Raw genomic sequence first — 14815 nt, forward strand, 5'->3', positions numbered from 1 at the left:
GTTTTGGATTCGGTTCCGCGGCCGTGTTTTGGATTCGGACGCGTTTTGGCAAAACCTCCCTGAAAATTTTTTGTCGGATTCGGGTGTGTTTTGGATTCGGGTGTTTTTTTACAAAAAACCCTCAAAAACAGCTTAAATCATAGAATTTGGGGGTAATTTTGATCCCATAGTATTATTAACCTCAATAACCATAATTTACACTCATTTTCAGTCTATTCTGAACACCTCACAAATATTATTTTTAGTCCTAAAATTTGCACCGAGGTCGCTGGATGGCTAAGCTAAGCGACACAAGTGGCCGACACAAACACCTGGCCCATCTAGGAGTGGCACTGCAGTGTCAGGCAGGATGGCACTTCAAAAAAATAGTCCCCAAACAGCACATGATGCAAAGAAAAAAAGAGGCGCACCAAGGTTGCTGTGTGACTAAGCTAAGCGACCCAAGTGGCCGACACAAACACCTGGCCCATCTAGGAGTGGCACTGCAGTGTCAGGCAGGATGGCACTTCAAAAAAATTGTCCCCAAACAGAACATGCTGCAAAGAAAAATGAAAGAAAAAAGAGGTGCAAGATGAAATTGTCCTTGGGCCCTCCCACCCACCCTTATGTTGTATAAACAGGACATGCACACTTTAACGAACCCATCATTTCAGCGACAGGGTCTGCCACACGACTGTGACTGAAATGACTGGTTGGTTTGGGCCCCCACCAAAAAAGAAGCAATCAATCTCTCCTTGCACAAACTGGCTCTACAGAGGCAAGATGTCCACCTCATCATCATCCTCCGATTCCTCACCCCTTTCACTGTGTACATCCCCCGTCTCACAGATTATTAATTCGTCCCCACTGGAATCCACCATCTCAGGTCCCCGTGTACTTTCTGGAGGCAATTGCTGCTGGTGAATGTCTCCACGGAGGAATTGATTATAATTTATTTTGATGAACATCATCTTCTCCACATTTTCTGGAAGTAACCTCGTACGCCGATTGCTGACAAGGTGAGCGGCTGCACTAAACACTCTTTCGGAGTACACACTGGAGGGAGGGCAACTTAGGTAGAATAAAGCCAGTTTGTGCAAGGGCCTCCAAATTGCCTCTTTTTCCTGCCAGTATACGTACGGACTGTCTGACGTGCCTACTTGGATGCGGTCACTCATATAATCCGGCATCATTCTTTCACTGGTGAGAGAATCATATGTAGTGACAGTAGACGACATGTCAGTAATCACTGGCAGGTCCTTCAGTCTGGACCAGATGTCAGCACTCGCTCCAGACTGCCCTGCATCACCGCCAGCGGGTGGGCTCGGAATTCTTAGCCTTTTCCTCGCACCCCCAGTTGCGGGAGAATGTGAAGGAGGAGATGTTGACGGGTCACGTTCCGCTTGACTTGACAATTTTCTCACCAGCAGGTCTTTGAACCTCTGCAGACTTGTGTCTGCTGGAAAGAGAGATACAACGTAGGTTTTAAATCTAGGATCGAGCACGGTGGCCAAAATGTAGTGCTCTGATTTCAACAGATTGACCACCCGTGAATCCTGGTTAAGCGAATTAAGGGCTCCATCCACAAGTCCCACATGCCTAGCGGAATCTCTCTGTTTTAGCTCCTCCTTCAATGTCTCCAGCTTCTTCTGCAAAAGCCTGATGAGGGGAATGACCTGACTCAGGCTGGCAGTGTCTGAACTGACTTCACGTGTGGCAAGTTCAAAGGGTTGCAGAATCTTGCACAACGTTGAAATCATTCTCCACTGCGCTTGAGTCAGGTGCATTCCCCCTCCTTTGCCTATATTGTGGGCAGATGTATAGGCTTGAATGGCCTTTTGCTGCTCCTCCATCCTCTGAAGCATATAGAGGGTTGAATTCCACCTCGTTACCACCTCTTGCTTCAGATGATGGCAGGGCAGGTTCAGGAATGTTTGGTGGTGCTCCAGTCTTTGGCACGCGGTGGCTGAATGCCGAAAGTGGCCCGCAATTCTTCGGGCCACCGACAGCATCTCTTGCACGCCCCTGTCGTTTTTTAAATAATTCTGCACCACCAAATTCAATGTATGTGCAAAACATGGGACGTGCTGGAATTTGCCCAGATGTAATGCACGCACAATATTGGTGGCGTTGTCCGATGTCACAAATCCCCAGGAGAGTCCAATTGGGTTAAGCCATTCTGCGATGATGTTCCTCAGTTTCCGTAAGAGGTTGTCAGCTGTGTGCCTCTTCTGGAAAGCGGTGATACAAAGCGTAGCCTGCCTAGGAACGAGTTGGCGTTTGCGAGATGCTGCTACTGGTGCCGCCGCTGCTGTTTATGCTGCGGGAGGCAATACATCTACCCAGTGGGCTGTCACAGTCATATAGTCCTGAGTCTGCCCTGCTCCACTTGTCCACATGTCCGTGGTTAAGTGGACATTGGGTACAACTGCATTTTTTAGGATACTGGTGACTCTTTTTCTGAGGTCTGTGTACATTTTCGGTATCGCCTGCCTAGAGAAATGGAACCTAGATGGTATTTGGTACCGGGGACACAGTACCTCAATCAAGTCTCTAGTTGCCTCTGAATTAACGGTGGATACCGGAACCACGTTTCTCACCGCCCAGGCTGCCAAGGCCTGAGTTATCCGCTTTGCAGCAGGATGGCTGCTGTGATATTTCATCTTCCTCGCAAAGGACTGTTGGACAGTCAATTGCTTACTGGAAGTAGTACAAGTGGTCTTCTTACTTCCCCTCTGGGATGACGATCGACTCCCAGCAGCAACAACAGCAGCGCCAGCAGCAGTAGGCGTTACACTCAAGGATGCATCGGAGGAATCCCAGGCAGGAGAGGACTCGTCAGACTTGCCAGTGACATGGCCTGCAGGACTATTGGCTTTCCTGGGTAAGGAGGAAGTTGACACTGAGGGAGTTGGTAGTGTGGTTTGCAGGAGCTTGGTTACAAGAGGAAGGGATTTAGTTGTCAGTGGACTACTTCCGCTGTCACCCAAAGTTTTTGAACATGTCACTGACTTCTGATGAATGCGGTCCAGGTGATGTATAAGGGAGGATGTTCCTAGGTGGTTAACGTCCTTACCCCTACTTATTACAGCTTGACAAAGGCAACACACGGCTTGACACCTGTTGTCCGCATTTGTGTTGAAATAATTCCACACCGAAGAGCTGATTTTTTTTGTATTTTGACCAGGCATGTCAATGGCCATATTCCTCCCACGGACAACAGGTGTCTCCCCGGGTGCCTGACTTAAACAAACCACCTCACCATCAGAATCCTCCTTGTCAATTTCCTCCCCAGCGCCAGCAACACCCATATCCTCATCCTGGTGTACTTAAACAGTGACATCTTCAATTTGACTATCAGGAACTGGACTGCGGGTGCTCCTTCCAGCACTTGCAGGGGGCGTGCAAATGGTGGAAGGCGCAAGCTCTTCCCGTCCAGTGTTGGGAAGGTCAGGCATCGCAACAGACACAATTGGACTCTCCTTGGGGATTTGTGATTTAGAAGAACGCACAGTTCTTTGCTGTGCTTTTGCCAGCTTAAGTCTTTTCATTTTTCTAGCGAGAGGATGAGTGCTTCCATCCTCATGTGAATCTGAACCACTAGCCATGAACATAGGCCAGGGCCTCAGCCGTTCCTTGCCACTCCGTGTCGTAAATGGCATATTGGCAAGTTTACGCTTCTCATCAGACGCTTTCAATTTTGATTTTTGGGTCATTTTACTGAACTTTTTTGGATTTTACATGCTCTCTACTATGACATTGGGCATCGGCCTTGGCAGAAGACGTTGATGGCATTTCATCGTCTCGGCCATGACTAGTGGCAGCAGCTTCAGCACGATGTGGAAGTGGATCTTGATCTTTCCCTATTTTAACCTCCACATTTTTGTTCTCCATTTTTTAACGTGTGGAATTATATGCCAGTATCAATAGCAAAGGCCTACTACTATATATACTGCGCACAACTGAAATGCACCACAGGTATGGATGGATAGTATACTTGACGACACAGAGGTAGGTACAGCAGTGGCCTACTGTACCGTAATGCTATATATTATATACTGGTGGTCAGCAAACTGTGCAAAAATGAAATGCACCACAGGTATGGATGGATAGTATACTTGACGACACAGAGGTAGGTACAGCAGTGGCCTACTGTACCGTACTGCTATATATTATATACTGGTGGTCAGCAAACTGTGCAAAACTGAAATGCACCACAGGTATGGATGGATAGTATACTTGACGACACAGAGGTAGGTACAGCAGTGGCCTACTGTACCGTAATGCTATATATTATATACTGGTGGTCAGCAAACTGTGCAAAACTGAAATGCACCACAGGTATGGATGGATAGTATACTTGACGACACAGAGGTAGGTACAGCAGTGGCCTTCTGTACCGTACTCCTATATATTATATACTGGTGGTCAGCAAAATTATGCACTGTACTCCTACTATATACGGTCTACAATGCAGCACAGATATGGAGTGTTTTTCAGGCAGACAACGTATACTGGTGGTCACTGGTCAGCAAAACTCTGCACTGTACTCCTCCTATATAATCTTATACTGGTGGTCCCCAGTCCCCACAATAAAGCAGCACACTGAGCACAGATATGGAGTGTTTTTCAGGCAGACAACGTATACTGGTGGTCACTGTCAGCAAAACTCTGCACTGTACTCCTCCTATATAATACAGCTGCTCCCCAGTCCCCACAATTAAGCAGTGTGAGCACAGATATATGCAGCACACTGAGCACAGATATGGAGTGTTTTTCAGGCAGACAACGTATAATATTGGTGGTCACTGGTCAGCAAAACTCTGCACTGTACTCCTCCTATATAATACTGCTGTTCCCCAGTCCCCACAATTAAGCAGTGTGAGCACAGATATATGCAGCACACTGGGCACAGATAAGGAGCGTTTTTTTCAGGCAGAGAACGGATAAAACTGGTGGTCACTGATCAGCAAAACTCTGCACTGTACTCCTCCTATATTAATATACAGCTGCTCCCCAGTCCCCACAATTAAGCAATAAGTAAAGCAAGCACAAATATTTGCATCAACAATACACGGAGAGGACGCCAGCCACGTCCTCTCCCTAACATTTCCAATGCACGAGTGAAAATGGCGGCGACGCGCGGCTGCTTATATAGAATCCGAATCTCGCGAGAATCCGACAGCGGGATGATGACGTTCGGGTGCGCTCGGATTAACCGAGCCATACGGGAGAATCCGAGTATGCCTCGGACCCGTGTAAAATGGGTGAAGTTCGGGGGGGTTCGGTTTCCGAGGAACCGAACCCGCTCATCACTAATTATGACTATGCTATAGTGCAGTGTTTCCCAACTGCGGTCCTCAAGGCACACTAGCAGTCCTAGTTTAAGTGATTATACAGGCTTGAACACAGGTGACTTAATTAGTACCTCAGTTATTTTGATTTAACCATCTGTGCTGAAGCCTGGATATCACTAAAACCTGCACTGTTGGTGTGCCTTGAGGACCGCGTTTGGTAATGCCTGCTATAGAATCTTTCGCAAAACTGCACTAACAAATCCCATAGCACTATCGTCATCCAGCTATGTCAGTAGCCAGATGTCAGTACAGAAGGACCGTGAGGAAACACAGCACAGCCTTCCCAGATCACAACGCAGCCCATCAGCCCCGCTGCTTATATCGGACAGCAGTTTAGAAGACTCAACTGGCAACGATGATTCCATCAGCGCCACTATTGAGGACGTACCGGAGTCTCAGACTGAGACGTTGCAACCCCCCAAGACCACGACTTTGCGCTCAAATAGTAAGTATTAACATTTACTAACATTTACATACATTCAAACCACTGAACAGCAGGGGTGTAAAAACTCCAGGCCCCACAACTTATGTAGAACTACACATACTAGCATGCCCTGCCACAGTTGCAGCAGTCCCTATACAAAATCTTTGTACAGGCATGTTGAGATGTGTAGTTCCACAACAGCTGGAGGGCTGCGAGTTTAACACTCCAGCCCTACAGGCTCATTTCTCAACAAGTTTTAGCTATTTCAGTAGCAGTGAGGATGCTGCAGTCAATACTGTGGTTTTGCCTTGTCAATGATTGGCGCATGGAAATGTTGCAGAGTATAACTAGTCTGCAGGTGGGAGAAGGCCACAAACACGTATATGCTACCACTGCTATTTTTATATAGAATCATGGTAATGTTGCAGAGTATAGCTAGTGTGCAGGTGGGAGAAGGCCACAAACACGTATATGCTACCACTGCTATTTTTATATAGAATCATTGTTGATTACATTTTTTTTCATCCCCTTCACAGTCTATAACATTCCACAGCGGAAAAAGAAACTGAAAAAACAGAACAAACAGTCAGAGCAATGACGTCCATTATCGTGGATCACCTGCGTGAGGTGGATAGTGAGCTGAATTCCCAGGAAGATGCACCAATTTAGAGATATCTTGCATCCAAAAAGGAAAGGCATCAACCATTTATGACGCAGTTAATGGCCATGCATGATAGGCAGATGTCATTTTTTGAGCGCACGTTTGCACGTACTCTAGGGAATACCACACAAGCCCAACAGCAAGACACAGCCTACGCACAGCACCTATATGGTCCATACAACTATGAGCCTCCCTCAAATCCCACAACACAAATCCCGCAATCTGCAGAATATTGGGTGTATAGACAACTGCCCTAAATAAGGGCAGCGGTTGATAAAAATGTGTGTTAAGGTTTCTGTTTGCATTTTACTATGTTATAATGTTACCTCAAGGATGTGCGGCAATGGGATCCAAATATTGGAGTTACCCTGATACCTAGAGAGCCAAACGTTATGGGGATTTTTACAGTGTTCTGTTTGCACTTTACTCTTTTATAATGTTACCTCAAGGATGTGCGGCAGAGGGATCCAAAGATTGGGGTTACCCTGATACCAGCACAATTCATTCTCCCGTGTTCTGTATGTTTGAATACGTATGGTATAGTTTATGAAAGTGCAAAGGGGCCATTTCCACTCCCCTGATGTACAGTATGTGAATTAAACAGAATCTGAGCTGCCCCATCATAAGCTTTGCTCCTGTATTTCTGATGAGGATTACAATGTAATACGCACTCCAAGCTACAGTATATAATTCAAAGCACTCCTATACAATATTATACCTCTGTTAACATGCAGACACATATCTAGATTTCGGAATCCCAAGAGCCAACAGTGTGTACTTTGAAGTGTTGAGGGCACTGGTGAAAAATCACAGCACAGAAAAATCACTGGTGAAAAATCACAGCAATCTGCTGGACCATCAATTGAGCCCCAGTAGTGCCAATTTACACATAATGCCCCCAGTAGTGCCAGATACACAATGCCCCTAGCAGTGCCAGATACACAATGCCCCCCAGTGTAGTGCTCACCTCTGCTGATCCTGCCAATTGCCGTGTCTGAGAGGAGGGGAGGGGAGCGCAGCGCCTGTCTATCCCCCCCTCACTGTGTTCGGTCTCTGGTGGCCATTTAAAATATGTCATAGGCTTGTGAGCCAATCAAAGCTTGCTGGCTGGCAGCCAATCAGTAGCCACCGCTGCCGGTCCACGAGCTCTGATTGGCAGACAGGCCGAGCAATATTTTAAATTGCCACCGGAGAAGGAGAAACCACAAGGGGCAGGAGAGACGCCCGCTGCTCTCTCCTCCCCTCAGACATGGGAAGCGACGGCAGCAGAAGCGACAGCAGGGCAGGCCGCAGATGTTCCAGAACACCATTCCTGATGAGAGCATTTTAGAAAAGATCTTCAGGTATGGTGTTCCGGCCCAAAAATAGCCCTGTACTGTACAAGTTCAAGTTTATTAAACAGGATCTGTCTATATGTTACCATCTCCTTTATATCTTAAAATAAATTACGAGGGAACATCAGTCAGGACTTCATTTTTTATATATGCCACTATCGTACATTTGAATGTCTTTAGCATACAGCTCAAAATGCACCTGGAAGATGATTTCCCTAGTTACATGTATATTAAAGCAGCACTTGTAATCATACACGCTTCCCCAACGTTACAGTGGCAGAATAGTCTTTTTGTAAAGTACTAAAATGCCTGATGGATTACTCAGCTCCTCCAGTTAGCATAAAATGTTGCTCTTGTTACATACGGCAGGGGCTGTGAGTGAAGAAAAATATCTAAAGCAAGAAAAAAAGGGTTTCAAATCAGTGTTTTTGGTAAAGGTTACGGCAGTGAGCTGAGCACCATGGTACAGATTCTATAGAATGTTACAGGTGAAACACAGAAAATTAGAATATTGTGCAAAAGTTCATTTATTTCAGTAATTCAACTTAAAAGGTGAAACTAATATATTATATAGACTCATTACATGTAAAGTGAGATATTTCAAGCCTTTATTTGTTAAAATTTTGATGATTGTGGCTTACAGTTTAAGAAAACCCCAAATCCAAAAATCTCATAAAATTAGAATATTGTGAAAATGTTCAATATTGTAGGTGCAAAGTGTCACACCCTAATCAGTTAATTAATCCAAACCACCTGAAAAGGGTTCATAAGTCTTTAAATGGACTCTCAGGGGTAAATTTACTAAGATTCGTATTTTCCAGAATCATGTCCAAGTTCAATCACGAATGACATCGACAGTGTAAAATTGCAACTTTTTGAATTGATTACGACTAATTTACTAAGCTGTCGTATTCGTGTTTTTCGTTTCTTCCGATGTCGATGTCATTCGTGCTTTTCTGCTGTAGATTGCGGCCGCGTTTGCTGTTTCGCGGCCGCGTTTATGTGTTTTTTTTACGACTGCGTCACATGTCTGTTACGGCAGTGATTTAGAAATTGCTGCCGCGTTTTTAGTCCTAAGTTTCGTTTTCGTCACGCGGCCGTGATTGGTTGTATTCGTGAAGGAGGAGTGTCTGTGCATATTACTATAAAACCGCCCCAAACACACCGCACCTCGTGGGTTTAGCTAGTGGAGAGGAGAGAGGAAGGTGTATTTGGAGTTGGTGAGTTTGGTGGAGTTTTTGGTGGATTTGGAGAGGAGTTTGGTGATTGTTGAGTGCTGTACTGTGTGTGTAAGTAGTCTTGTCATATTTGTAGTATTGTTTTTTCACAGTTTGTCTACTTTTTTGTCCTTGTTTTTTTTTTACAGTCTTTTGTCATTGTTTGTGAGTGAGTGAGTGAGTGAGCGTGTGTGTTGGCTGTGTGGTGTGTAGTAGTAGGAGTAGTGGAGGAGTGTGTTTTGTGTTTTGATTTTTCTGTGTTTTTTGTCGTTTGTCATGTCAGACTCAGAGGTCAGTGTGGTGGCGGAGGTTAGTGAGGTGGAGGCTGGTAGTGAGGTGGAGGCTGGTAGTGAGGTGGAGGCTGTTAGTGAGGTGGAGGCTGTTAGTGAGGTGGAGGGGGGTAGTGAGAGGGAGGAGGTTAGTGAGGAGGAGGAGGAGGGGGTGCCTGTTGCTGTATTTTCCAGTGATAGTGATGGTGTTGTGGCTCCGCAGCCACGCACCACTACCAAGACTGGCAGGAATATTAAGTTCAGCTATGCTGAAAACATGGCTTTGGTGCGTGAGCTGATGAAGCACCATCGCCAATTGTTTGGTCAGGATGCTGGCAAGGTGTCCTCCCGCAGGAAGTCTGTCCTGTGGGGGCAAGTAATACTTGCCGTGAATAGTGAGGGTGTGGTGAGGCGGACTGAGGACACGTGCCGCAAGAGGTTTTATGATATAAAGCGGCGTGTCAAGGCCAAGATGGCCAAAGAGGCCAAATCTGCACGAAAAGAAAAACCGGAGGTGGCCCCCCTTTCCGGGCCACCTATCGGGACTGGGAGGAGCCTGTGCGGGCATTGATTCCTGCCGAAGTGGTGTCTGCTACTCATGTCCGGGATTCGGACCGACCCACGCAGGATGGTAAGTTTGATTTGTTAGATTTTTATTTAAATGTCCTCTAAATGTTGTAAATGTCATTTTTAAAGGATAAAGGATGCATAAAGTGTGTTTAACATATTTCAGGCCTATGCACCCTTAAGGTGTGTTTGTGTTTTGAATTTGCTTTTTTCACCATGCATTGGCTGTTTGGTAAATTTAATATTGCGCTAAAACATGTGCAATGGCTGCTGTTTTTTTTTTTTAAATAAAATATTTTTTGCGATATTGCTTGGACATCTGTGTTGTATGCTTATTTTAAAAATAATTTTAGATTTATTTACTTCTGAAAAACGGTGCAATTATTCCAATATTACTTTTTTCAAACATTTGCAAGTAGTCAATCTCTGCAATATCTGAGGCATAATTCTCAAATGTAACAGATTTATTGTGTGCAACATCATGTACATTTGGATATACAACACAAAATAATGAAGCTTGAAGCTCTTAATCAGAAATTATTTGTTTATCCAATACCTAATAGATGGTTACAGTACACTAAGGCTTTGCAGTTATAATTTTTACACAAAGCATGGTAATAATGTTTGGTCCACTTTTTCAACAGTCCCACAGACCAGCCGGCCAGACAGGCCTCAGACAAGTCAGGATGAGGCAGGGATTGCAGGTAAGACTTCACTGTAGTCACATATTCTGAAAACACATAGAAGTACAAAATATTAATGTTTATATTTTCACATAGGTTCTGCTTCTGGAAGCCGACCTCCTGTAAGGCGCCCATCACAGGGCTCGGGCCACTTACCCAGGAGGCCAAGTAAGACACGGCGTCTTGGCACGGAATCTGCGGCTCCATCATCCCCACCCAGGCGACGCATTTCGGCAGTGTCACCCCAGCCACCACTGGCACTATTGGCGAGTTCGCAGAGTGATGAGCCCCGATCACCTCAGTTATCTGGTGAGTAAAAACAGAAATTAAACACATAGGCAATAATATACACAGTACAGTTAATATGTTGTTAGTTGGTTTTGAGATTACATGTTTTCCAGAACAAGCAATGTGATGTTACGTCTTCAATTGCTAAAGGTGAAAATGTTTTTTTTTAAAAGGTCTTAGTGGATGATCTCGCCAACATCATTTTTATTAAATAACAGACATTTGTTTAAAATTTGGCCACACACGTGCACATTAAAATAAAATACCAAGAAAATTCCAATAAAAAAAACAGCATCCACAACATTATATTGTTCACACATCTCCCCTGTCCAGTATGTAGATGGCTTACTGGCTCCGCTCATCTGGACTATCCAGGTAAGTAGTCTATATCGTGGTCAGGGGAGGTGATATAACACTGTAATGCTGTGGAGGGGAGGTAGTTAGGTGTGGATTATGCAAATCTGTCTATGTGGCCGCCTGTGTTGGTATATATGTTTTTGATAAAAAAAAAACATTATAAGTTTTGAAAAACAACGCCAAAAACTATACAAATGGAGTATTATGAATGTAGTAATGTGTAGAAGTAGCCTTTAAACAAATTGACTAATAAACATTGCATGTTGGCCACCCCATACAGAGCCCAGCTTGATGGCCGACGTGGACCAGCAGGGACAAGACCAACAGGCAACCATCACACTGCAACTTACACCTGTTGACCCAAGCCAGCCAATACAGCTGCAGGATATCCCCCAAGCCTCCATCAGTCCACAACTGGCACAAGCTCTGCCCCCAACCCAAATACCAGATGACTTTTGGGCCAGTTGGACAAGCCAACAGGCACAAAGCAATGCCAGCCTGACCGCACATACACAACACCTTGCCAGTCTGCCCCATCATCTACCGCGCATTAGTCGCAACTCGGGCAGACTGATTGTACAAGTAGGGCGAATGGCAACCTCAATGGAGCAAATAAGGGCTGACAACAGCCAAATGCTTGCTCATTTAACGCGCATCATAGATGAGCAACAGCGCCATCAGCAGGCACTCGTTCAGCTCATTCAGCACAACCAGGTTGTGAATGAGTCCTTATCCCGGATTGTAGCCAGCCACACTGCAACCAACACTCAACTGATTGCAAGCATTAATAATTTGAGCAGCAATATTACATTGATGGGAGCTCACCAAGTAACCTCCAGCTCGGGGACCACGACCCCTATCCAAACGCCAGTAACCTCCCCTGTTCGGCGTTCCACCAGAGCACGTGCCAGTGAGCCAGCACAAAGCACAGCACCCAGCACACACAAGCGGAAAAAATAACCCCAATGTGATTTGCAAAATAAAAATTTGTATTTGACAAACACACAACTTCCTGTGTCCGTCTCAAACATTGTCGAAGCTGCTCTGTATGTATGTATGTTTTTCATGGGTAATGACTGAAAATGTATTTTTAGCATAAACTAAGTACAATGTACACACCACTATAAACAACAAACAGTAAGTTACAAAACACACAATAGAAAGTAGTGCAAAGTGTTTAGTCAAGGATAATTACAGCCTACTAAAACTGACCTGAAAAATAGCGCAGGATCACTTCTTGCCGTACCTGCCTCCCTACATATGTACTCACACTGTCACCAGATGGGTCTAACTCCTCTGCTTGCTGACTGCTTTCTCCCTCATCATGTGCCAGATGTTGGTTTAAACACAGATTATGGAGAAAACAGCAGCAGAACACAATTCTAGTCACCTTTGAGGGACTATACAACAAAAGGCCTGCAGATTTATCCAGACACCGAAACCGTGACTTCAGCACACCAAAACATCTGTCTATCACATTCCGTGTAGCCTTATGTGCATGATTGTAACTGTGTTCAGCAGGAGAATCAGGTTGGGACAATGGAGTAAGGAGCCAAGAGTAGCAGCCGTAACCCCCATCACCTGAAAAACAGATATAGTCAACATTAGTACATATGTTAGATTATTCTTTCACCTAATCAAAACTCGAGTTTGTGGTTAAAAGACATACACACAAAACATTTTAAACATACCCAACAGCCAGCCATCAGGCATTTGTCCGTCCTCAAATTTATCGAAGAGCGATGACTGACTGAGGATGAAGGAGTCATGGCAGCCACCAGGGTACCACCAGGGTAACCTGCAACAACACTCATAATTTTTATGACCACCTGGACATTAGTTGATTGTGCCAGATGCCTATTAGTATATATATATTGGCGGCCCTTAGGTGATCTCAGCTGAACGTGTGTGCAATCTATGGCCCCCAGCACATTGGGCATGCCAGCAAGCTCATAGAAAGCTACCCTGACAGCACTCCACTCCGACTCCTCGGTAGGGAAGCAGATTGAGGCATTAATGTGTGGCTCCAACACATCCAAAACCTGAGTGGACATTAAACAAGCTAAGGTGAGTGTCATGTTAGGTATTCTCTACAATACTGTGTTGTTTGTACTTACAGAAGCAGCAATTAGACATAACCGCCTATGTATTTTTAGACTCACCTGATTCAAATATCTGGAAAAGGTGGGCTGTGAGATACCAATGACGTCGCCTGCCACAGCCTGGAAGCTCCCAGTAGCCATAAAGTGTAACACAGCCAGGAGTTTGTGTAGGCCTGAGACAGAGCGAGAGCGTGCTGTCTCAGGGTCTATGCCCAGTTTGACAAGGTCATACAGGTGGAAAATGTTGGTTCCATTTGTGCGGAACATCTGTATGACCCTATCATCGGACAATGCATTTAAGTTTAAACGCCCTCTAAAAAAACGAGGCTGGCGTAGCCTCCGCGGTACCTGGACAACCTGTTGACCATGTTCACTTACCTGGGCCTGATTCCTGGAAGCCTCATGGAGCAGTCTAAGGTATCCCACAGCAAACCAAAAATCATTGGCACACACCACAGCCGCCATTTCAGAGTGAGAGAAGTTCAAAATGTGCCTGGAACACTTTTATAGGGCCAAACATTCAGGTGTGAGTAATGGATAATTGAGTACACATGTAAACACGGTTTTCAAATGCTGGCGCGTTTTTTTTTAGGAAAAAAATACGATGTGTAATTTTTCGCGGCCGCGAATGCATTTTCACGGCAGCAATTACAATTACGAATGGATAGTAAATGACCGAGATTCATATCTAAACAGGCGTAATTTGACCGATGGTGTATTCATTCGTTATTTTTTACTTGGACTTGCAAAAAAATACGAATGCCCTCATCTCTGCCGTGATTAGTGTTTAGTAAATTACCGAGATGACACTTTGCTGAAAAAACGGCATCTCGGTCAAAATCGGGAGCTTAGTAAATTTACCCCTCAGTCTGGTTCAGTACAATTCACAATCATGGGGGAAGACTGCTGACCTGATAGTTGTGCAGAAAACCATCATTGACACCCTCCACAAGGAGGGAAAGCCTCAAAAGGAAATTGCAAAAGAAGTTGGATGTTCTCAAAGTGCAGTATCAAAGCACATTAATAGAAAGTTAAGTGGAAGGGAAAAGTGTGGAAGAAAAAGGTGCACAAGCAGCAGGGATGACAACAGCCTGGAGAGGATTGTCAGGAAAAGGCCATTGAAAAGTGTGGGGGAGTTTCACAAGAAGTGGACTGAGGCTGGAGTTAGTGCACCAAGAGCCACCACACACAGACGGATCCTGGACCTGGGCTAAAGAAAAAATAAGAATTTACTTACCGATAATTCTATTTCTCATAGTCCGTAGTGGATGCTGGGGACTCCGTCAGGACCATGGGGAATAGCGGCTCCGCAGGAGACAGGGCACAAAAAGTAAGCTTTTAGGATCACATGGTGTGTACTGGCTCCTCCCCCTATGACCCTCCTCCAAGCCTCAGTTAGGTACTGTGCCCGGACGAGCGTACACAATAAGGAAGGATCTTGAATCCCGGGTAAGACTCATACCAGCCACACCAATCACACCGTACAACTTGTGATTTGAACCCAGTTAACAGTATGATAACAACGAAGAAGCCTCTGAAAAGATGGCTCACAACAATAATAACCCGATTTTTGTAAC

The 14815-nt window shown here is 45.0% G+C and overlaps 2 protein-coding genes across 5 annotated transcripts in view; one reads left to right on the forward strand and one right to left on the reverse strand.

Moving 5' to 3' along the window:
• ELMO1 (engulfment and cell motility 1) overlaps positions 1–14815 on the reverse strand; it is a 910002-nt gene that overhangs the window by 403078 nt on the left and 492109 nt on the right. The gene's annotated exons all lie outside the window — the stretch shown is intronic.
• LOC134929024 (uncharacterized) lies at positions 10408–12128 on the forward strand. Its single transcript, XM_063924888.1, has 3 exons — positions 10408–10512; positions 10588–10800; positions 11417–12128. Exon 3 carries the CDS (start codon positions 11428–11430, stop codon positions 12094–12096), a length of 669 nt encoding a protein of 222 aa, XP_063780958.1. The 5' UTR covers positions 10408–10512; positions 10588–10800; positions 11417–11427; the 3' UTR covers positions 12097–12128.

Source organism: Pseudophryne corroboree, chromosome 5, assembly GCF_028390025.1.
Source record: "Pseudophryne corroboree isolate aPseCor3 chromosome 5, aPseCor3.hap2, whole genome shotgun sequence".
Classification (NCBI taxonomy): Eukaryota; Metazoa; Chordata; class Amphibia; order Anura; family Myobatrachidae; genus Pseudophryne; species Pseudophryne corroboree.